Source organism: Pristis pectinata, chromosome 23 (assembly GCF_009764475.1).
Source record: "Pristis pectinata isolate sPriPec2 chromosome 23, sPriPec2.1.pri, whole genome shotgun sequence".
NCBI lineage: Eukaryota > Metazoa > Chordata > Chondrichthyes > Rhinopristiformes > Pristidae > Pristis > Pristis pectinata.
The window spans coordinates 31,287,415-31,312,828 of NC_067427.1; the positions used below are offsets into that span (position 1 = coordinate 31,287,415).

Here is a 25,414-nt window from a genome sequence, read left to right on the forward strand (position 1 = left end):
GACTATTCCACAGTCTTGTCCACTTGCGTCTAAGCCATAACGTCGTCTGATCATCTAAATTGGATGTTACCTTCTTCAGGTATTTGGACACCTATGTATTGTGCCCTACCCTGTGAGAATTAAAGTACCAGGACATCTTGAACAGGCATTCTGAGCCATGTATTTCCTGTAATATCCACGGCAAGATCTTCTGTTTTGGGCAGCACACGACTTGCAGCCTTTCCTCCTTTGGCACTCGTGATTTGCTACCCAGCCCAATTTTAGCATCCATGTCACTGCCATGAACAGGAGACCACCACACCATTACCACTTCTGTGGGCTTGTTTCCTTCTTACACCCTGGAATCATGCCCTTAGTGAAACAGTCAATCTTAAGTGCAGTCTTCACGAGTGGCAATCCAACATGCTTTCCCATGTTAAATAGTCTAGCCTAAATTCTCTCATCTGCCAGTCTGGGGATCCTGCTTAAAAAGTCCTGGAAACTGCACCATTTATCCTATTTGTGGATTACTCGTTGTTTCCTCTGGTCCCTGGCTGCATGCACTGACATTGCAGCACTCAGAAATCTCAGACAGTCTCAGGTTGAGGTGTTCCTTCCATGGTTTTTGCTGTGCTTTCAGATGATACCTCTCCTATTGTTACAATAAAAACAGAAATGTTCGACCTGAACCATTAGCTCTGATCCTCTTCCCACAGATGTAGCCTAACCAGCTGAGTATTTCCTGCCTTTTCTGTTTTTATTTTAGATTTCCAGCATCTGCAGTTTTTTTGATTTTCCCTCATTTATAGTTAGTTGGGTGAATAGATTCATCAACATTTCATAAGTCAATTTCCTTACCACAGGCAACAATATCACCTGCCTCTTCTTGTGTGGTCATTTTTCTCTGTTCACTATGATGCCTTTATGAACATTTCCACTCATTCTGTGTACAGGACCAAAGGATGGTCTGCTCAGAACGTTAAAGCTCCCAGATGCATCCACTGCCGGCATTTCAGAGAACCCCATTCTCTGCTTTCCTCTAAGTCGCTGTCCTGTCACCTTCTCTAACAGTAACATCCCAAACTCATCATCAGTGTTGCGTCTGTGTGTTTCCTTCATGTTGCTGCTTGCAGGGAGACAGGTAAAATGGTGTACTAGAGTATGCTGTGTGATACAAACCAGTTCTTACCTAAGCCCTAATTCGTAAAGGTACTCTACATAAACATTTGAACCCTTGAGCTGCACACCCAATACCACTGGCATCCGTTGAGTGTCTTTTCAATTGAATTTATTTCTACCAGCTTTTCAGGTAATGTGTTACAGCTCATGAAAAAGATTTTCCTCATCCATCCTTTGGTTGCCAGTCCCCTTACATTTCTTCTTGTGCCCTCCATTAATGGGAACAGCATCTCTTTATTCACTTTGTCTAGACCCTTCATGATTTGAAATACATCTTTCAAATCATCTCTCAATGTTCTCTGCCCAAAGGAAAACAATGCTTTCAGTCAATGTAATTGAGGTTGCAAAATACTTAGACCCATTCTAGGATATCTTCCCTGCACATTCTCTGCCTTTACACCTTTCCTCGAATGCTGCACCCAGAATTTTCATCAGTGTTTTATAGAGTTTCAAACTGTTATATTCTTTGCTTCTATTTAGAAAGTCACGATAGAAACATACAAGATGAGCAGCTAAATGCTACCCTGCAGGTGGTGACATGGACCCTTAATTCCACTCCAGCTGAGAGTGGCTGCCAGCGCAGGCTATGTCACCCATTCCCTGTACTCCCAATGCCCTCACAAGATGGAAAACATTCATGAACACCAGCCTGCCATTCACGGAGTCTTGGCAAAAATCACCTCAAAAGAATTTAAAGTTATTCTGGCAATTCCAGGGAAAAGCAGACACCTGTGTCGCAGGGGCAAACTGATTATCCAGGTGAAAGGAACAGCGGGATGCCTCCAATGCAGGGAAAAAGTGCCTCATCACTAAGTAGCTTTGACCTCTCTGGAAAGTGGGGAACCCTCAATAGAATTCTGCTGCATAGATGGAAAACACTGCATGATCCAAAATGTCACTGTGGTCATGACTCTCAAACTATGGAACACATCACATCAACCCACCAAGGGAGATCCACTGCAGCAGGCAAATCATTTCTGCACTTGGTATCTCAGGAGACCAGTGACTGGGCAGTATGAGGCTTTCCATTACCATATGGAAGAAGATTTATAAGGCTCAGGGTCCCATGTGCTTTTCTTAAGCTGCTTTCCCAACCTGTCCCACCATTTTCAAAGAATTATGCATTGATGCCAGCCCTTCTCTTGCCACCCTTTCACTATTTTTGCCTCGAGACTTGGGCTTTTTTTGAGCATATTCCTTGTCTTTCCTCATACTCTTTCTCCAGTTCTTTTCAAATGCAACCTGGTTCTCTCTTGTATCATCAACCTGGCCTCTTCCAGACTCTACCAGAATGATCTCACGTTTAAAGTTGTTAAGGATATTGCTCACTCACCTGTCCCCTGAGACAGAAACACGGAAATTCAGAAAGGGAAAGGAGAGGCCAAGATCCCACAGACTGCGACAGCTACCTTTACTAAAGTTCCTCCAACCCTGCTTCCTGTAAGGATTCCGCTTCCTCCATCACGGTCACATTGCTCTGATGACACTTTCCACAAAGGTCTTGCTGTATCTACCATAGATGACAGAGCCTTCAACTGATTTTCATCTATTCCCTGCACTTCTACTCTCACTTCCCTCTCCCGGCTAGAACAAGGATTGAGTTCCCCTGGTTTTCACCTTCCAACCCACCATCTTCTGCATTCTCCATGGATCATCCTGTAGCATAGGTTTACGCTACAGGGTAGGAGACTTAGAGGGCATCTTTTTCACCCAGAGGGAATCTGGACTGCATGATCATCCTCCTTTTGTAAGTTTTGCCACCTTCAACAAAATTCCACCAGCAGATCATCTTAACCTCCCTTCCCTTTTTAGTATTCTAAAGGAACTATTTACATCAGTGTCTCCCTGTCCCAGCTCCACCTACCATTTGCCTCATGGTATTTTTCCATGCAACCTCAGGATACACAACACCTGTCCTTTTACCTCTTCACTGCCCACCATCCAGGCACCCAATCGGCCCTTCACTTCTTCCAATTTATCAAACTGCATTCAGTGTTTACATTGTGTTTTCCCCTACAGTGGAGAAAGAAACTACAGATTGAGTGACTGCTTTGCAGAATACCTGCATTCTGTCCCCAGGTCAATCACCTTCCAGTTATCTATCAGTTTACTTCTCCACCGCACTCTGACCTCTCCATCTATGGTCTCTTCCACTGTTCTAAGAAGGCCCAACATAAGCTTGAGGAATAACACCTTATCTTCCATCTCGGCACATTGCAGCCTTTGGGACTTAATAATGAGTTAACTCACTTTTTCAGTTTGTATCAGATCTGGCCAGTTCTGTTCTAAAATTATTCTTCTGTAATAGTAACTCAGTTATAATCTCTCCATAGACACTGCCTGATCCACTGGGCTTTTTCAGCATTCTTTTGGTTTCTGGTTTTGGGTATCAGCAACAGCGCATATATGTAACGCTTCAACGTGTCCCTTTGTGCCTGGGATGGAGCATTTCTTGATAGGCTGGGTTTGTTTTCCTTCGAGCGGAGAAAGATGAATGGGGTCCTGAGAGATGTATGCAGAATTGAGAATAGATAGCAGAGGTATCTTTAACCAGAGGGCATAGGTTTACGCTACAGGGTAGGAGACTTAGAGAGCACCTTTTTCACTCAGAGGGAATCTGGACTGCATGGTCTGAGGGGTTGGTGGAGGCAGAGACACTCCCAACATTTAAAAAGTATTCAGATGAGCACTTGAAAAGCCAGGGCAGAGAAGGCTGTGGGCTGAGTGCTCCTATTTGGGATTAGCATAGATAGGTATTTGATGGTTGGCATGGAGCCAACCAGCTGTTTCTGTGATCTATAACTCTATGATGTTGTGCTCTCGCTCGCTATCTGTAATCTTTGAAGTGTTTACCAGGTTCCATCAGGATTACATGGAAAACCTTGGCCTCGCCTATTAGATTCCCTTTCTTCTATCCATCCCTCCCCGCCCTCCTTGCAATTTAAAACTAATTTGTTTTCTCACTTTCCCAGTTCTGATGGATCTTCCCAGACCTGAATCATCAACTGTTTCACTTTCCACAGATGCTGCCTAATCTGCTGAGTGTTTCCAGAATTTTCTGTTGTTGTTTCGGGAACAATGGGCCTCTTGCAGGAGGACAGAGTTGAGATCAAGAATCAGCTCTCCCATTACCTGAGTGAATGGCAGTGCAGCCTTGAGGGCCCGAGTGGCCTCCTCCTCTTTATCCTCACGGTCTTGCGTACCTGCAGTCTAATACTGTTACCCTGCAGTTCTTATCAATTTACGTGACATCCCGAGAGAACCTCAATGTTACTTTTGTCTGTTGTACAGGAGTCTAATTTTTAAATTCACAGTTACAGAGTTGGTTTAAAGAACAGTCCCAAAGAGGAAAGTCTCTGGGAGAAAGAGAGAAAGGGGAACTTCTACCAGCTACCAATTCCCACCGAGAGTATTCACATCGTGGAGCACCTGGATCAGTTAAAGAGTTGTGCAGCTCAGGTTCTGCAGGTCAGAGCCACAAAATCCTTATATAATAGGTGTGACCAAACTCACCCAGCGCCAGTCAGTCTTCCTCTACTCTTTCCCATTCTCCCCTTCCTCATGCTAACCTCTCCTCCCTCTCCCTTCCCTACCGCCTCTCCTGTGTGCTTCATTCCCAACGTTCATTCCTTACCGCTGCTCCTGTCTCTTCACTTCCCCACCCCTGCCACTCAAGCTGCCCTCTCACTGGCCCCACCTGTCCCTCTCTCTATGCACCCAGTCCCCAGTACCTTTCTCTCCACCCTGTAGTGCTCCTATCCCTCCATGGCCCCCAATCCTTTCTCTTCCCCCCCCCCCCCCCCCACCCCAGTTCCCCTCTCTTGGCCCCTCAGACCTCCTACATCTGGCTCCCTATTGCCACTCTCTACCCCTAGTTACCCCTCTCTTCTCCCTCATTCCTCTCTCTCTGGGCCCCCACCAGTCCCCTTCTCTGTCCCTCCTCACCTAGTGTCTCTCTCCCCCTCTGCTGTGTTCCCCTTGTCATGTCTCCTCCACCGTCTCTCGCCCTACTGTGTTTCTCCCTCCCTGCTTGCAGAGTCTCTCTTCCCACCCGCTGTCTCTTTCCCTCCCTCCCATGAATCTCTCTCCCCCGCTCCTTTTCTTCCCCCATTCTTTTAACTCCGACTCGTACTCTTCCACTACACCTACTCACTTCTTCTTCACTGTTTCCCCTGCATTCTCTCTAAGTCTTGTACCTATCTTCCTTTGCCGAGGCTCTCCCCCGCATCCATGTGGTGCTTCCCATATTCTTGCGTGAATACTGCTTCTCCTTTCCATGGGTTAATGCTGCTTCCTGTCTGCCTCGATAACCATGTCTGTGTTTTTGCTGTAGGCCGGTGGTGTTGTGGGCATTGACATGGAATGGAGGCCCACATTTACGGCGTGGTCCAAAGCCCGGGTGTCTATCCTGCAGATTGCTTTGAAGGATCGTGTCTACCTCCTGGACCTGCCTCAGCTGGTGAAGGAGTCAGAATCTCCAGGCCGGGAACTTGAGTTTGCGCAGTTCATACAGTCTTTATTCAGTAGCAGAACTATAACTAAGCTAGGTATCTCGAATCAGAATGGCTTTTGAAGAACTTGTGCAGTTTTCATTTCATTTTTCAAGCTTTCCTGTGTTCCCAGTGTACTCCCTGCCATTCCAATTCTTGCCGTGCTCTCAGCTGTGCTTCCATTTCCCAGTGTCCTTCCCAGTCTCCTTACAGTTGTGTTCCCATTTTCTCGACCTTTTCCAGCAGAGGCCCCAGAACCCTGTACCAGTTCCCTGCTGGTGTCCCAAGTGGTGGTTCCCTGGTTCCCAATGAACTCTCAGCTGGAGACCCGGTTTCCTGTGCACATGTTGCTAGGGTATCCAATGCATTTCAAGCTGCAGTCCAAGTTTACACTGTACTCAGGCTACATTCCTGCTTCCTGTGCACTCTCAGCTGGGTCCCAGTTGCCAGTGTGCTCCTAGCAAGGAGTTCATGTTTCCAACGTGCTCCCACCGATGCTCCTCATTCCCAGTGCACTCCCAACTTTCGTTCCAGTTCCCAATGCACTTGCAGCTGAATTCCCAGATCTCATTGTATTCTCAGTTTCCAATGGAGAGCCAGCTTGCGGCTGGGAACCTGTTACGGGGTTACTTCTGGCAGAAGACTCAGTTCTCAATGCATTACCAGCTGGAGCTCTGATACCCAGTCCACTCCCATCTGCAATCCCATTTCCCAGTTAGTTCCTTTCACAGCTCCTGACCAGGAATCATTCTGCATGCTTTTTTCTGCAAAATGCTCCGCCACATGAAAGCCATTTGCCAACTGTACGAACAGTCCCCAAGACCTGAGGCAACGTTCTTCAGGTCAAACTGGGCTTCTAAGCTCTGAGTATGTTTCAGGAATTTGGTGAGTGTGCAGTCAGCTGGTCCCTTTATTGCTCGCAGTTTCCGGTGCAATTCTTGCAGGGATCCTGGTTCCCAGAGTATTCCCTACTGTGGCCCTCAGTTTTCTCTGTACTCCGAGCTCAGGTCTCTGTTCCCAGACAGTTGCAGGCACCAATGCACCCCACTCAGTTCCCAGTGTACACAAAGCCACAGTTTCAGTTCCCAGCTCCCAGCATACTCCCTGTTCACATTGGACACCCAATGGCAGTATGGGTCCCAGTACACTCCCAGCTGGAGTTCTAGCTCTCAGTGCACACCCACCTGGGCTCCCACTTTGCAGTGCATTCCCATTTTGGGATGCCATATCCTAGTTTACCTCTGACTGGCGTCCCTGTTCCAGTATACTCCTGGCTAGAAACTCAGTTCCCAATACTCTCCCAGCTGGAGTTCCAGTTTCCAGTGTGCTCCCACATCAGAAGTCCCAGTTCTAATTGCGGAGCTTCCAGTTCCCAGTTTAATTTTAGGTAGTTGACATGGCAGCATGCATCAAGTGTACCAGAATGGTGCACTTGAGCCATCATGTTTAAATTAACTTAGATTCTTTCTGGCATTGTATCTGTCATGATAATGAACTGAATTCACAATCCATTGTGATTTCGTACTATAGACCGTACACAAGCTTTCCATAGGACATGGCACATTTGTGATTATACTTCAGAACCAGCTCCACACTAGTTACGCAGAGATGTTCTGCTTAATATCCAGATCCTCCCAGGTGGATTAAGAGGCGTTGTTTTGTTTTTACAGGTTATGCTATGGCGGGGGATCTACGTTCTTTGTGTACATCTTACTCTGTTTTGAAGGATGTGGTGCAGATCACGGCTGGCATTGTAGACTTCCTAAATGTGCATAAAGAGGTTTGTTAATGTTCTTCAGGTCAGATCTGTTTTTGTTTTAAAACTCGAATTAACATTGGTCATCTCTTTCCTTTCAGCTCATGTGGTCCTTAGCACGTAGGAGGCCCAGATAACGTCCTCCCCAAGAAATGGCCGAGAAAACCATCACCCTGTGAAAACTGACAAATTTATCAATTCTTCAAAAAACATAACATATAGCAGTGGGAGTGGACCACTCCGTCCCTACGTACTGATCCATCAGTCAATAAGACGAGTGCATGTTGTGCCCAGCTGCACTTCCCATCTGTTCCCCATAACCACACACAGACCAAAATTTGGCCTGAGTTAGGGCCGAGTATATTCAATGATATTACATCTACAGCTGCTTTGGGTAGAGAATGTCAAAGATTCATTGCATAGCGAGAGAAGTTGTTCCTCTTCATTTCTCCCTTAAATTTATTCTGAAACAATGCTGCCTGGTTTGAGATTCCCCCAAGATTGTGAGCTCCTCACCCTCCTGTTCACAAACTGCCATGAAGGCAGCACTTCTGTCTGGGACAGAAGAAACATTTCTGTCTGGGACAGCGAACATTACAGGGTCATCTAACGTTTGGATGGGACAGAAGCATTTCTTGGCAGCTGTTATTGCAACTGAGCAGCCCTCTTTTAAAATCTGCTGTAGTGGCCTCGCATGGAAAGGAAATTAGAAGAGGTGACCTAATTGTATCCTGTTTACTTTTTCCTGATAAAGATGGTTGTGTCCAGTCGGGTCCCCTTTACTGTGGCTGGAAATCAACAAAGTTACAAACTCATCTTTGGGATTCGGAACAGTAAGACTTTCAGGGACAAATCTAATAGCGCAGATGCTAGAAATCTGAAATAAAAAAAATTCTGGAAACACTCAGCGTTTCATACCAAAGACGGCAAGGAAGACTCTTCGACCTGAAACTTTAACTCTGTTTCTCTTTCCACAAATGCTGCCTGACCCGAGTGTTTCCAGCATTTTCTGTTTTTATTACCCTAATAGTGGATGCTGAGGAGACTGCGATGCAATTATGACTGTTCTGAGCAAGGCCTGGCAAGCAGCAGAAAGGAAGCTCAAGGAAGACGGGATTATATCTTCATTTGGAAAGGAAATCAGGAGAAAGAATACCAACTTCAAGGAGTTGGTTTGCCACCTAGAGTAAACTCAAGCCCACCTCACTGGAATCAGTGAAAGCCTTATGACTCTCCATCTCAACTTGGTGGGAGCTGTCATCCATCTGCCTTTGCATAGACTCCAACTCCATACAGGCAATGACATCAAGAAGAAGTTCCATTTAACCTTGGCTAATTTTCTGGTATTCCAGAGAGAATAGGAAACATTCTTCTTGGCAACTTCAGTGACAGAGTTGGAAAGGATATCAATTACTTGAATAGAATCATCGATACATAAGGGGTAGGGAACATCAGCTTCATTAGCAGAATCCTCCTGTCCAAATGTGCAGAATGTGAGCCAACCAGCACCAACACGCTGATCTCCTTTGGACTTGTGTGCTGAATATGTTAGTTATTCACTGACTCTTATGCAGCTTCTTAGGGTGCTTTGCACTTTTCTGAGCATGGGTGTCACAATCTGCAATCATGGACATGTAGTACACCAAGCAGGCCTTTTCATTTGGTGATAGCAAGATCAAATTGATGCCAGTGGCCAGATCGTGGGTGACTCCATAATACTACTTCATGCTCTTTGCCCACGTAGTTGATGTTATTGATACAAGGGCTTTAAGGTGCAGAGTTTGAGAAAACATTGGCCATTTTCATTCATTTTCTCAATGCTATTGATGCCCTAGACAAGTTGGACACGAGTCATTGCCTGCATGTACTCGAGCATTAAACTCCCAAAGGATAAGTCACTGATTTAATGTTAATATCTTGATGAGGAGTAATGTAGCAGATGTCTTCATCTCACCCGTAAAGTTGGGACATAGGCACTAATGGTGTTAATTTAAAAAAAAACACTTAACTGCAGTTGGAGTGTGCTGATGCACAGTGATGTTTCATTTGGAGTCTGCTGGGTTAATCATGCTGTTGCTTACCGTGAATCTGATCTTCTGTTAGATGAATGCCTTCTTCTCTCCTGCCTTCTGATCAAAAGGTGAAGTTGTCTTCATGAATGAGCCTGTGTTTGCCAGTGTTGTCTCTTGCAAGGCTGGAATGTCAGTCCTAAACTCTCTCAGCTCAATTCCTCAATGTGTTCAGTCTTCTCATCCATCGTTCACCATCATTCCTGCCGCAATACATGGTCCGGACGCTCCAACTTACCTGGTGCCTTTCCTTGTCCGGTACTTCATTTGATCTGTTTTACAGCTTTTGGTCTTGCCCCATGCACCGTGAGTCAGGCAGACCAGAACAAGTCAGCACCCCACCAACTGACCCGATTGATAGCTGACCTGTGGAGCACAATTGAATTCTTCCATCAGCGAAGGTGACCCACAGTAATCTATGCTGAGTTGACCATACCTTGAACATTGTGCACAGTTTGGTTTGCTTATCTGAGGAAGGATGTTCTTGCTATGGAGGGAGTTTAGGAAATGTTCACCATATAGATTCCTGGGATGACAGTACTGACAATGAAGAGACATTGGATCAGTTAAGCTTGTGTTCACTGGAGTTGGAAGATTGAGAGGGGATCATAGAGTCATGCAGCATTCTAACAAGACTGGACAGACTGGATGCAGAAATGATGTTCCCAATGGTGGGGGCACCCAGAGCAAGAGTCACAGTATAAGGATGCAGGGTAGACCACATTGGACTGAGATGAGGAGAAATTACTTCACCAAGAGCGGTGACTCCTTGGAATCTCATCAACTCCTCCCCGCCCCCCCGCCCCCCCCCCCCCCCCCCCCCATGTTCTCAACCAATCAAAGCCAAATTATGAAATATATTGAAGGAAGAGTTAGATATTATTCTTCAGATAAAGGGATCAGGGGAGGGGAAAAATCAAGAACAGGATACTGACTTTGGATAATCAGCCATGGTCATGTTGAACGATAGAGAGGGCTCAAAGTACTGAAGAGCCTACTCCTACTTCCAAACTGCTTTGTTTCTGTATAGCCTAATACTGAACCTTGCAGGACATCATTGCATACAGCCTTCCAGTCACTAAAATTCTCATCAGCCATTGCCTTTGGGCTTCAGCCAGTGAAGGAATTTTTAATCCAGCTTGCCATTTTCCCCCTTGGAATTTTTCCAGCCGTCGAGTGCTGTATTGTCAGTGGTGCCATCTTTCAAATGAGACATTGAACATTGAATGATTGCCCTCTTGGATGGTTGCAAAAACTCCACAGGACTGTTGGAGCAGCAACCAATAGCACCAAAGAGTTTAAGGGATCATTTTTACACGGCAATTTGTGGATCCTTGTTTTACAGAAATTAGCTGCAATAGCATTTTCATTCCACAGGCAACTTAATTTTACTTTGATCAACCAGCTTGCTAAAATTCATGTGTACCACATCAAATGCTCTGACTTTATTGACTGTCCTTGTTACCTCCTCAAAAACATCAATTGATACTCAAATGTCCTCCTGCTCACATATCCTTGATTCCCTGCGCCTCTGTAAATGGTGATTTATGTTACCCCTCGTAACTCTTTCCAGCAGTTTACCCACCATCGATGTTAGGCTGATTGGCCTGCAGTTATGCAGTCTATCTATTTCTCCCTTACAAGTAATACTGCATCAGTAACCCTTCCCCTAGCACCTCACTGCATTCAAAGAACACTGGAAAATGACGCTCAGAGCCTGTGTTATTTTAGGAGACTGGGATACATTTTATTCGGGCCTGGTGTGTTCTATTCACTTTTAAAGATGCTGCACCATTAATGTGTTCTCTTTTGCTCCCACATGTCAATATCACCATCCTCTCTTCTATGACGACAAAGTATTCACAGAACTGTAGATGGTCTTTCTGGTTGCTTGAAATATTTTGTGTTCTGTGTTCAGTTGCATAGAGCGCCAGTTCACAGACAGGATTGCAGGGGAGCGGAGGATGTGCTTGTGTCAGTTGAGAACGGATTGGACTCTGGCTGCAGACAGCGGGAGAAGGGACTCAGTCTCCTTGTGCAGTATGTGTTGGGGAAACCACTGGATAAAACAGAGCAGTTATCCAACTGGGAGAAACGGCCTCTCCGGCTCAAGCAGATCATTTACGCAGGTGAGTAGCTCCCGGCTGCCTCAGTAGCCCGACGCTGGGTGTTCCTTACAACACATGGTGAGAGTTTGAGTGCCTGGAAGTCCCCGCCCGTCTTCATCGACTGAGCTGCTTTAATCTGGTATGAGAAACATAAATGGACCACAATTTATAATGGTTCAAAGCAAAATGTAGTTCTAGAGTCAGAGCCATACAGCATGGAAGTGGTCCCTTCAGCTCATTGCTGAACCATCAAGCACCCACTTACATTAATATCATTTTATTTTTCCACACTCTCATCAGCTCCCCCCACATTCTACCACTCTCCTACACAATTGATAATGTACAGTGGCCAACTATCCTGCCAACCCCTTTGGGATGGGGGAGGAAGCCGGAGCACCTGGAGGAAACTCGTGGTCACGGAGAACGTGCAAACACCATACAGAGAGCGGCAGATGTTGGGATTGAAACTGGGTTGCTGAAGCTGTGAGGCTGCAGCTCTGCTAGCTCCACCACTGCTTGTCAGTTTCATTGTCTGGGCTGTCACTTATCTGGTTGTAATTTGAATGTGAAAGCTAGTTAAGTGATTGAGGTCCCTGAGTGCAGTCCTGTGTCTGAAGTTGTGATAAACACTCACTGTGGTGTCAGTTGTGGCATGGTGGTCACGATGTTGTGTCAGAGCCAGAAGGTCATGAGTTCAAGCCTCACTCACTGGACTCCAGCCCAAACCTATCCTAATACTCCACTTATGCAATGGCAGAGTGCTGCACAGTCAGAGGTGCAACCTTTCAGATGAGACATTGCACATGTTATGACTGCCCTCCTGGGTGATGTAGAAATTCCACAGTATGGTTGGAGAAACAACTAACAGCTCAGTAACAGGTCGTTTTTACCATTTGTGTTAAGGTTAGATGCAGACTTTGTTTTGCACAAATTAGCAGCCATGTTTCAGTTCTCTGTTCTTTGCAATTATCTGTGCTCCCTCGGGCAAATCTATGTGCCTGATTTCAGTCCACAGTAGATCCGCAGGTCAGTAGGGTGCAGGCATTATGCTGAGCTATTTTGTTCAGGAGCTTGCAGGTCTCATTGCTCACCAGGTAGAGGAAATCATTGGGCCCCTGTTTTCTTATCATCATGTGTGAGTCATGGCTTTGCTACAATTGCATCTGCAGAGATCAGACACTAATACAGAAAATGCTGCATGGTCAGGCAGCATCTGTGAAGAGATGAAAACTGGGTTAACCTTACAGATTGATGACCTTGCATCAGAAACAGCCGATTCTGACGCAGGCTGGAAAGACTGGTTATCTGAAATTATTAAACTCAGTATTCAGCACTGAGAGCTGTCGCGTTTCCAGATGAAAGATAAGATGCTTTCCCTCTGTGGTGATTGGGTTTGAGCTAGGGTTTGGTGTCCATGATGAAGTCTGATGCACAGGAAGGATATCCATGTGGATTAGTTATTTGAGGAGACTATGTTGGTTTAACTGAATCCATTTGGAGTTGGTGTCAATAGACTGTGCCCCTGTGAGAGTCAAAGCCTACAGAATTATACGCAAATGAAACAGTGTTTCTGAAACTCGGCCCAGTGAGGTGCACCATCTTCAGGAGCTGCAGAGGGAAAAAATAATGGAAAGGGAGTGTAAATAACGAGGTGATTTTGTGCCTGCAGCGGCCGATGCCTACTGCCTGCTGGATCTTTATGATGCCTTGTATCAGGACATGCAGCATTTTGGACTGAGCTACAGCCTCGAAAACTGCTTGAAGTCGAAAGGGGAGAAGAGAAGAAAGGAAAATAAGCCAAAGAAAAACAAGAGCTGCATGGCCACCCCCGACCAGGTAGGAGCGTGGGTTTTCATAATTCATCACCTGCCGGCAAGCACCTGTGAGAAATAAAACACAGCTTGCAGGAAATACTCAGCAGGCCAGTGGGGAGACAAACAGTAAACGTTTGTGATGCAGCTTTCATTAGAAAGCATAAAGGTACAACAGTAATTTTGTTTTTTTTAATATTTGTTTTCCTTGCCACTGCTGATTCTTTTTGCTAATTCCATTGTATCCAAAGGAGTGAAGAGGCGGGTCAGAGGGCATGGATGGCTGGGGGTGGGGTGCGTAGGGATAGAGGCAGGAACAGAGAGGAGGAGGAGGGAGCAGGGACTCAGGAGGAGGCAGTAATGGAAAGCAGTGTGGCAGGGGCAGTAAGGAGAGTGGGGGTGCAGGGGGAGGAGACAAGGATGGAGAGGAGAGAGCAGTAACAGGGGGGGTCAGAACAGGTGGAGGGGTATTGATGGAGCGGAAGGAAAGAAAAGATATAGTGGACAAAGGTTGCAGAAATGCTGTTGGATGAGCTGTGAATGCGCACGGGACAGTTCTGAAAACCCTACTTAATCTCATCCTCACTGATCGACCTGTCGCAGATGCACCTGTCCACAACAGGATTGGTCGGAGTCGCCACCACACACAGTCATTGTGGAGACGAAATTCCATCTTCATAGTGAAAATACACTTCATATTGTGTGGCATCACCAACAGGCTAAATGGAGTGGACTGTGAACAGGCCTAGCAACTCGGGACTGGACATCCATGGGGTGCTGTGGGCCATCAGCAGCGGAATTGTACTCCTCCACAACCTACAGCCTCCTGGCCCATCATATCCCCCACTCTACCATCACCATCAAAGCAGGAGATCAACCCTGAGTCAATGAAGAGGGCAGGGAGAGCATGCCAGGAGCAGCACCAGCCCTTCCTCAGAGTGAGGGATTGACCTGGTGAAGCTACAAGACAGGACTACTTACATGCCAAACAATATAAACAGCATGCAATAGATAGCTGAGCAATTCCCCAATAAACAAATCAGATCTCAGCTCTGCAGTCCTGCCACATCCAGTCATGAATGGTGGTGGACAATTAAACAATTCACTAGAAGAGGAGGCTCCACAAATATCCCCATTCTCAGTGATGGGGGAGCCCAGCACATCAGTGCGAAGGTGCGAGCTGAAGCATTTGCAAAAATCTTCAGTCAGAAGTACCGAGTGGATGATCCATCTTGGGCTCCTCCAACAATCCCCAGCATGATAGATGATGGTCTTCAGCCAATTCGATTCGCTCCACGTGACGTCAAGAAATGGCCAAAGGCTTTGAATACAGTAAAGGCCACAGGCAATTGGTACTGAAGACGTGCTCCAGAACCTGCCACGCCCTTGTCCAAGCTGTTCCATTACAGTTACAATACTGGCATCTACCCGACAATGTGGAAAATTGCACAGCTATGTCCTGTCCACAAGAAGCCAATTATCACCCCATTAGTCTACCCCCGATCATGAGCAAAGTGATGGAAAGGATAATCGATAGTGCTACCAAGCAGCACTTGCTTGGCAACAACCTGTTCACAGAAACTCAGATTGGGTTACCCCAAAGTCACTTAGCACCTTACTTCATTGCAGCCTTGGTCCAAGTGTGGACAAAAGAGCTGCATTGCTGAGGTGATGAGAGAGTAATTGCTCTTGACATCGAGGCAGCATTTGACTGAGCTCTGGCTAAACTGGGGTCAATGGGAAGCAGGGAAAACCCTCCGGTAGTTGGAATCATACCTGGCATAAAGGAAGGTGGTTGTGGTGGTTGGAGGTCAATCATCTCAGCCACAGGACATCATTGTAGGAGTTCCTCAGGGCAGTGTCCGAGGCCCAACCATCTTCAGCTGCAGCCTCAACAACCTTCCTTTAGTTGTAAGGTCAGAAGTAGGGATGTTTACTGATGATTACGCCATTCACGACTCTTCAGATGATGAAGCAGTCCACATCCAAATGCAGCAAGACCTGAACACGTCCAAGCCTGGGCTGATGGGTGGCAAGTAACATTTGCGTCACACATGTGCCAGGCATTAATGATATCCGACAAGAGTTAATCCAGCTTTCTCTCACTGATGTTCAATGACATCACCATCACTGAATCTCCCACTATCAATATCCTGGGGATTATCACTGACTAGAAACTGAACTGGAGTAGCCGTATCCACAGTGTGGCTGCAAGAGCAGGTCAGAGGCTAGGAATCCTGCAGTGGTTAACTCCCCTCCTACCTCCCCAAGGCCTGTCCACCATCTACAAGGCTCAAGTCAGGAGTGTTACGGAACACTCTCCACTTGCCTGGATGAGTGCAGCTTCACAACACTCAAGAAACTTGACACCATACAGGACATAGCAGCCCACTTGATAGACACCCCATCCACAACCATTCACTCACTCCACCAACGATGCACAGCAGCGGTTTGTACCATCTACATGATGCACTGCAGCAGCTCACCAAGACTCCTTTGACATTGTGGGGGTATCTATCTCCACCACCCCCTCAAGCAGTGCCTTCCAGATTCCAGCCGTCTTCTGGGTCAAAAAAGTGCCTGCTGCATCTCCAACACAGGATAGCATAATGTCCTGTGGTTAGAGATACCGCTACCAAGGGGAGGAGTTTATCACTAAAGAAATGAGAAACGTTAAATCTATTTCTCTTCCCTCAGATTCAGCCTGACCTGCTGAGTATTTCCAGCATTTTATGTTTTATTTTGGATTTCTAGCATCTGGAGTTCTTTTGATTCTTTACCCTAGCTATGCCTTTCATAAGTTTGTCTGCATCAGGTCCTCAGTGAGCCTTCATTGCTCCAAGGAAGGCGAACCCAACTGTAGTGAATGTCTGTGAGATATTGGGATGTGATGTTTAGCTTTGGCACATACTGTATTGGTGATTGCTGTATGTTCAGTTTGGAGGGAGGAGAGATGGGTGCACATGGGTTATAGATGACCTGTTATTAAAATGTGACAGTGATGTTGTGAGCTGTTCTTCACTACAGGTTCTGGTTACTGATTCTGATACAGTCTGAACAACTGTCATTTATGTAGGACACTCAATCAGCACAGGAGCAGATACCACCGTCCTCCCCAGTGTCACCTGCAGATTTCAGAGTCATCTGTGACAACATGTTGCAGGGCCTTGGCCGATACCTTCGCTGTGTTGGAGTTGATGTGAAGATTCTAGCAAATGAAGATGATCACAGGGTTGCTGCTGAGGTAAGGTAGGGAAAACAGCACTTGGACTGAAGGGGAAAGAGTGAGAGTGCAAGAGGAGAGAATGTGCAGGGAGAGGAGGAGTGTGGTGAAATGTGAGAGGAGAGCAGGGAATTTGATGGAATAGGGAAGGGGGTGATGAGAGAATGGGGGGGGTGAAGGGGAGGGGAGAGAGAAAGGGGTGCAAGGAAGCAATGGAAGGATGAGAGTGGCTGAGTGCGGAGAGCGCATGAGGGAGAAGAGAGAAGGGGAGAACGTTAAGGGGAGAGGGAGAGTGAATAATTGAGGAGGGAGAGGAGGAAGGGAAAGGAGTATTGGAGATTGTGGAACAGGTATGGAGAGGGTTTAGTTTATAAGAGTGGTCAAGTATGGGAGAGGGGACACAGGAGAGCAGGTGAGAGAATGAGGGGCAAAACAGATATAGTCGTAGAGCAATGCTGTATTGCTCTATGACTATATTTTGGTGGTAAGACTCATTGGAAATGGTCATTTACTGGCATTCTTGTATGCTCATAGAGCAATGCAAGAATGCCAGTCAATGACCATTTCCAACAAGAGAGAGTCTCACCATGTACCCTTGACATTCAGTTGATTTTCACCACCAAGTCCTCCACTATCACTATCCTGAGGTTCACCATTGACCAGAAACTCAACTGAATCAACCATATAAATACTGTACCTACAAGAGTAGGTTAGAGGCTGGGTATCCTGCAGTAGGTGGCTCGCCTCCTGACACCCCAAAGCCTTTCCATCATCTATAAGACATAAGCGGGCAGCACGGTGGTGTAGCTTGTAGGGCTGCTGTCTTACAGCTCCAGCATTCTGGGCTCACTCCTGACCTCTGGTGCTATCCATATGGAGTTTTCACATTCTCTCTGTTTCTGTGTGTTTCCCCAGGTGCTTTGGTTTTCTCCCACATCCCAATGACATGTAGGTTGGTAGGTTAGCTGGCCACTATCAGTTGCCCCTAGTGTAGGTGGATGATAAAATCTGATGGAAGTGTGGGGAGAATGGGATACAGAGAAAACTAGTCAGGAATGGAATTGCCCTGTGAGCCTCCATGGTCTCAATTTACAACATACAACAAAATAGCTTTGTTGTATGTTGTAAAGATATATGGAAATGTGATGGAATGCTCTCCATTGGCCTGCAAGAGTACACCTCCAACATATCTCAAGAAGCTCAACACCAGCCAGGACAGGGCACCCCATCAGCCAAACATTCCTATTTGTCTACGTTCAGAATCCCTCCTGAATCTTCTACTTACCTTAAACCTGTTCCATCTGGTTATAGACACCACTGCTAAGGGGATAGGTTTCTCACCATGTACCCTGTTTGTACCCTCTACATTGGTGAGACCAAACACAGACTAGGTGACCGTTTCGCAGAACACCTGCGCTCCATCCGTACCCGCGACCTGCATCTTCCCGTTGCCTCCCACCCCATCACTGACATGTCAGTCCTCGGCCTCCTCCACTGCCAGGAGAATTCCAAGCGCAAACTGGAGGAACAGCACCTTACTTTCTGTCTTGGATCCTTGCAGCCTAACAGCATGACCATTAAATTCTCCAACTTTAAGTAATCCCCACCCCACTTCCCCACAACCTCCACCTTCCCCCCCCCACCATGCTTCTTCTCTTCTTCCCTTTCCTAGCCTCTCCCTTTTTTTTCTACCTTTTTATTCCTTTCTCTCCTTACCTTTGACCCATCCCCCAGTGGATCTGCTCTCCCCTCCTCCCCTGCACCTGCCTATCACTATCTCTTACCTGCATCCACCTATCACCACCCTGTGCCCACCCCACCTCCCCTCTTTTGTCCACCTATCACTGCTCTGCTTTTCCCTCCTATATCTTGGGCTTCCCCTTTTCCTGTCTTCAGTCCTGAAGAAGGGTCCTGACCTGAAACATTGACCGCCTGCTTTTCTCCACAGATGCTGCCTGGCCTGCTGAGTTCCTCCAGCATCATCGTGTTTTTCACTTAGAGGGTAGATGATCCTTTTTATTGGGAATCTTAGGGAAGAGAAGGGTAGATTATGTGCCAGACAAAGGACCTTGAGAAAGAATAGACATTGAGATAGTAAACTTAAGATAAGGGGTTGGTCATTTAGTTGAGGGGGATTTCCTTCTCTCAGATGATGCTGAACTTTAGGGATTCTCTACCACAGTGAATTACAGATGCTGAGATAGATTTTTGGAATGCAGCGGACCAAAGATTGTGAGGATCAGGTAGGAAGGTGGAGTTGAGACTAACTATCTGATGAGCTGTGATCTTATTTATTGGCTTGCGAGGTCATCCAACCAATGCCTCCTATTTCTCATGGACCATGGAAGACTGTTTCGAGAGAGAGATAGAGGATACATCATTTGGAAGATGATGTACAGGAGGGAAGCATAAGGTGCACTAGAAGGAAAGGAGTGGGTGCACAATATAGAAACGTACATTTCGCATGCACATGGGCCTATGTTTGCTTTTATTCAATTCTGATATGTGATGTAAGGAGTTAGTACCTGCCTATAATCCTATCAACTGACTTTGTGTGATGATAATGTGACATATGAATTGTGAGTACAAGATATTGTTTCATTACAATAGATACCCTGCCACTTTCTGAAATATTAATGAATAATTCCTTATTTTAGATTGCTCGTGAAGAAAACAGAGTTATCCTGACCTGTGGTTTACCTTATCAGACGGTGAGTGCACATGTTTTCGCCTTGCTACAGGCACAAGGTGTTGTGCAGTTCTGTTCATTGAGCTCAAAGTTCTCTGTGTGTCAGCAGGTAACACATGGATCCAGGGTGCCAGAGTGAGGTGATGGGACTGCAGCTGCCTCGGCCTGGACTGATTATTATTATTCTCACTTTCTCTTCAGCTGCGATCCCAGGTGGGAGAAGGCCGATGCCTCTCTGTGAATTGCTCGGAGAAAGCCAAGAACCAGGCCATTAATGTGTTGAGACACTTCAATGTGCAAGTCACCCCCAGAGACATCTTCAGCCGTTGTCAGGTAGGAGAGGACATCCTGGACGAAGAGCTTGGGGCTAGTCCAGTGGTGAACTAGAACTTTTCTGTGAGCGTATACTCTTCAATATTTTCTTTTAACTGCCCCTGATGTTTTAACAAAGGCTTGAGGTGTGCAAGGGAGTGAGGGAAGGGGAGAGCCATCCCATATTGCATTAATAACAGTGGTAGCACAGAGTCATTTTACCATGATCAGGAAACCTCACGATTGCATGTGGATCTGCTGGTGCTGTTGCCATTGGACATTACTGCAAGATGCTCTCCGTGATTCAAGCAGGGCTAATTATTTTCAAGGAGAGATCAGTCTGTTCCAACACAGTGGAAGACAACTTCCATTCGCCTTTTCAATATTGAAGGAGATCTTACTGCAGAAGGCTTTGACAAGGGTTAGTGGAGGTTGTACTTGGCAGCTGAGTTAGACTGGCACAAATTTCTCCTCTTGATTGGAATATGTGCCAACTTACTGTCTGTTCCACCATTTAACAAGGGAATAACCCTTCTGACAACCACTTACCCTGATAAGGAGGTTTCTGTAATTAAATGGCCCGGAGATGAAAGATTCTTCATATGAATCTTGTCTGGTTCATGTTTGCTGCAGGTAATGAACCAGTGACTCGTGACTAATGCTGGTGTCAGCAGAGTGCAGCCAGTTCACTATAGCTTCATACTAGAATCATGTTATGGATGATGGACCAAAGTTGTAATCGGTCTCCTTATGATAGAGAGTGGAAAAAGATTTAACATAAGTGTTCGAAACTACAAATGGGTTTAGATGGAGTAACTAAGGAGAAAGTTTCTCCCAGAGCAGAGGTGCTGATAACCTCAGACCCTGGCTTTAATGGACAATAGAGCCAGAGGTAAGAGGAGATTATTTTTTGCACACAGTGGATGAGGTGGGGATTGTACTGCTTAAAACGAGCGTGGAAGAAAGTAAAGATTCTGGTTATGGTGCGAGTCTCAGGATTGATGACAGTTTTAATGATATCATAACTCCACACATTCACACAGTGGAGGGGGTAATTTGTTCTATCCTGGTTAAGTCAGGAGTGAACTCCTGGATACAGTAAGGAGCAAGCTCTTGGATAAGCTCTTGGTGAATATTGAAGCAGAAACTGATCACAAAACATTTTAAATGAATGAACAAAATGTCACTCCTGTACATTATTAATTATATTATTTTTATCTTGCTGTGCAATGTTCAAAAGTTCAATTTGATGTTCCTTTGAAATACAAATAGAAAGCAAGGGTTTGGATGTTATTTATACAGAAATGGAATCCAATTAGTGGTATCAGATAATGCTGGATTACAGTGTCTGTGGGAGTTGCGTAATGGTAAAGTCAAAGCAATGGCTATCTGGTAACTTGAACAAAACAGAACTCCACAGTTTGGCTGCACCCCATCTAGTCTCACCATGGTTTTCACGAGAACCCAAGCACCACAACCTAGTTCCCACAGTTCATCAAGTTTCCTGCCAAGAATTTAGTGTCTTAAGAAAGCCACTGGTGCATGAAGGTCACTGAGTGAGAAAATATCAGGCTGTGGCGACTTCTATAAGGAACTCTGATGTCGTACTGTGAGGGCTTGGATGGAGGCACGCCAATGTGCTAGATTGTGTAACGTGTGGACACAGGGTCAGGGGCCACGATCGAATCTCTGTTAAGCATTTCAGCTGGCCGTTGGAAACTTTTCACTACTATGTTCCCTCTGCACATGATCTTTCTCCAGTAGAATTCCTTCTGGATAGCACAACCTTCCCTAAATGCCAGGATGTTTATCCAGTTTTCTGAGTGACCGACTGACCAGCCCAAGCATGGAGACAAAGGGGCAGTGTTTGACTACAACATAAATATCAGTACAATTAGGATAGAGTTGGCAGGGGCAATGTAAGAGATCAGAGAATTTTACCCCGAGGGTTAAGCCATAATCAGTAGCATTCATGTCTTCCATGATCTTTTATCCTTGCTCAAGATTCAATTTGCTCAAGTCAAGCCATGCCCTAAATGCTTGCCGCAACCTCGGAACAACAGTGTGTGCATTTCTGCTGAATGCACTGGTTAGGGAAGGTTCATTCCATGGGCAGAGAAGGCATTTCTTGAAACTTTTTTTCATATAGAAAGATTATTTTATGACTTAAGTTAACAACTGTATTGAACTGTTTATTCTCTGACATGATCCTTGACCACAATCCTTCCCTTGATCTGAAGGATGATTATTCTTTCAGCCGTATATAACCTCTCTTGGGATCTTGGGAATCTGGCATATGATGTGAAATCCAACTCTCAATATAAACCCACTCAAGAAAGATATTAACAAATAGAACTGGACAAAAAGTTGTGTTTAAAATACAGGTTCTGGGGTGGAGTGGGAGAAAGATGCTCAGAGCTGAACCAGGGGTGGCAATTGTGTCTACGATAAAACCCGAACATAAGCACCTGTGGAAAGAGATGCAAGACTTAATGTTTCAGATCTGGGACCCTTCAGGTCTGACAAAGGGTCTCCAACCTGAAACATTAACTCTGTTTCTCTTTCCACAGACGCTACCCGACCTGCTGAGTGTTACCAGCATTTTCAGTTTTTATTTCAGGTTTCCAGCATATGCAGTTTATTTTGATTTTTCAGTTGCGCCTACAGTTTCTGCTCATAGTTAGAAATTGTGCCAAGGAAATAAAGTGCTGATAGTTCTTCGCTGTCCTACTCCCAGTTCCATGACATTTTACCATAACATGGTAACACAATTCAGGAAATGGGCCCAGAACCACAACACAACATATTCATTCTTTCCCTCTCGCTGGTTTGTGAGCCTCCTTCACCGTCACCCTCTTCCACATCCTCACCTCATCCTATGCTCTTCACTTAATCCTCACCCTCATCACCTTCCCCTCACTCCTTGTCCTTCCCCTCACTCTGCTCTTCACCCCTCATCCAGCACGTGAATGTGTTAACAAACTATCACCCTGTATGGAAGGTTTCAACCTGAACTACGACTGTGACCACACTGTCTTTAAGCATTAAGGCAAATGACTGTGACAAACTACACCCTGAGTGAATGTGTCGCAAATGTGCATTGCATTAAAGTAGTTTGCTCAGATTTCCTTCATCCCAATCGAGGTACAGGGGGTTTGGTCTCATGTCATGTTGATATTAAGTATATCTCTGGAAGTCTTGCCAGATTTTGTGCTGCAGCCCACAGCTACACCAACACAATCCCTCCCAGCATTACAGCCCACAGCTCCACCAACACAACATTGGCATCACCCTTAGTCCTTGTGCATCTTTAACAATCAACTCTGCAGGTTCATTTTGTCCCTCTGGAAATGAAACCCTAATCTCTATACAAGCTAATACATCCATAAACTGTCGCTCAAGACCTGAACCATTCTGTAATGCTTTAAGCTCAGCACTTGGATTATCCTTGTCGAGTGTTTGATGGCTGAAAAGACCAGTCTTTGAACCACGCATTCTGTAGTAGACACCACGGACAGTGATCAACAGAAGGGTGAGACCATGAGTGTCTAGGCCTTGAAACCTTGAAACCTTTCCTTCTGTGTCTGCCATTTTTTCTGTCTCCAAGCCAGAACACTTGTCCTCTCGCACAAGGCCATGCCTGCGCTAATACCTTCCAGTTTCTGGTTCCTGTGCCACCCTTCTTAAAGTTTGTTTTGAGTGTGTCCTTAATGTGCTGCTTCTGTTGCTGTTACTATAACAGTTGTTTGGGTGGGCGTACATCAGGCATGCGCACACAGTGTATTATTTGGTTAGGACAGGTCATCCGGCTTTTATCCATCTATGCTCAGGATTTGGACGATCCCTTTATTAACCCTTATCCTGCTAAAGTATCCTGTTACTTCCTATAGTTAGTTCTTCCAACTCTGAAATTGGATTGTCCTACTGTTAACTCTTTCACTTCGCAATTTGAATTCATCCTGTTCTTTATCTTGAACTATTTTCCCAGAAACTCATTCAACTATCTTATCGTTTGAACCCTTCTGCTTGTATTTGGACCATCCTCCCATTAACTTCACTTTGGGAGTTAGACTGTTAAGTCTTTAGGCGTGTGATTCAGCTTGTCCTAACATTGACAACTTTGGCTCAGGACACATACTGTCTTATTAAACCTTTCATCTTGTATATCAGATTCTTCAACTCAGGGCTTGAACTAGCCATACATTAGCTACTTCTCTGATTCCTCCTATTAATTCATTTAACCCCAGACTCGAACATCCTTTAATTGATTTATCTCTCTCCTGCATCATGTCACCTATTCGCACTTTCATTTAGGGACTTTGACTAACTTCCCATTTACCTTTCTGCTGAGTCATCAGGCTGTCCTTCAGTTAACTGTTTCGGCTCCATTCTGGGATTCCCCTCCATGTTGTCAGACCATCCTGCTTTTAGCTCTTTCAGCTCCTGTCTCTGATTCCTCCCATTAACCTTCAATTCTGGGCTCAGATTATCATGTTGTTAACTTGTTCAGCTCAGGATTCAGACTATTTACCTCTTTCTGGTCAGGTATCAGGATATTCCTTTAACCCTTTGATTCAGAGTTCAATCTGTCACCCTGTAAGTTCAGGGTTCAGGTTGGCCTGTTCATTCCTTCACCTCAGAACTCCTGTCTAATGCTGGGTTCCAGATTTGGACTATCTTTTTCTTAACCCTTTTGGTATCTTACACAGATTTATTTCCTCTTAACACCTTCAGATCCGGATTCGGGTTGTTTATTCTTTCAGCGGAGGGTTTGGACAGTCATTGTGTTAAGTGCATTGGCTCAGGACTCTGAACTGCTTCAGCCTAGGTGTGTGATTAGTCGTTTAACCCTTCAGCTCAGCGCTTGGGCTGTTCTCTTTCAGATCAGGTATCAGATTGTACTTTTAATCCTTCAACTCAGAACTCGGACAATCCTCCTGTTAAGTCTCCCAGATAACACACAGATTGCCTTCCACTTAACTCTTTTAGATCAGAAACTCGTATTGTCCTGTTTATTCTTTTGGCACAAGTTGGACTGCACAGATGTTAACACTTTCAGTCAAGACATTCAGACCTTTTGCTACATCATAATATAAGTTGCAGATATTTGAGGTCACAGCCCTGTTCCCTGTAGCACCCCAATAGTTACAGCTTACTAAACCAAAAATAACCCACTTATACCTTCTGTCTGTTAACCAATCCTGGCATAAACTACCCTGTCATTAACTCTTTCATCTCTGGACAAGAACTGCCTTTGAACTCCTTCAGCTCAGGACTCTGGCCATAATCTTGTTAACTCTTTCCTGTTGTTGGCATCTCCTCCCATTGTCTCCTTCAGCTCAGTATTTGGCCTGTCCTCTGATAACTCCTTCAGCTCAGTTGGCTGCAAGCATGAGAAGGCACCCAACTCCACTGATCGAGGAAGAGAATGTAGAGCACAAATGTTTACCACTCATTGTTCATGCTCACTGCTGTCACGCTCATTGTCCACACTCATTGCCATCAATGTGTGCCGCATCCACATTGACTGCCCTAGTGGCAATAACCATTACACAGTCCTTTTTCACAAAAAAAAGCAGGACATATAAAATCTGGCCAACTACTGCCCAATCAGCCTACTGTCTGTGTTAGAAGACATCCTTTGCAGTGAGCTCAAGTGGCATTTAGTCTCCAGACACATACTCACTGATGCACGGTTTGGTTTCACCAGTAGTACTTGGCTAAAGAGGATGTTTGCTAGTGATTGTACAGTGTTCAATTCTAATTGTATTTCCTCAGCAATTGAAATATCCCGTGCC

The 25,414-nt window shown here is 45.5% G+C and overlaps 1 protein-coding gene across 7 annotated transcripts in view; it reads left to right on the forward strand.

The window, feature by feature from the left end:
• The window catches only part of exd3 (exonuclease 3'-5' domain containing 3), a 137,622-nt gene that overhangs the window by 77,301 nt on the left and 34,907 nt on the right, over positions 1 to 25,414 (forward strand). For all 7 annotated transcript variants that reach the window (XM_052037326.1, XM_052037330.1, XM_052037332.1 and 4 more), the window contains 8 exons: positions 4,473 to 4,626; positions 5,492 to 5,705; positions 7,319 to 7,428; positions 11,392 to 11,602; positions 13,251 to 13,417; positions 16,469 to 16,636; positions 19,273 to 19,326; positions 19,506 to 19,637. In XM_052037326.1, coding sequence (XP_051893286.1) covers positions 4,473 to 4,626; positions 5,492 to 5,705; positions 7,319 to 7,428; positions 11,392 to 11,602; positions 13,251 to 13,417; positions 16,469 to 16,636; positions 19,273 to 19,326; positions 19,506 to 19,637 — 1,210 coding nt within the window. The remainder of the gene's footprint in view (positions 1 to 4,472; positions 4,627 to 5,491; positions 5,706 to 7,318; positions 7,429 to 11,391; positions 11,603 to 13,250; positions 13,418 to 16,468; positions 16,637 to 19,272; positions 19,327 to 19,505; positions 19,638 to 25,414) is intronic.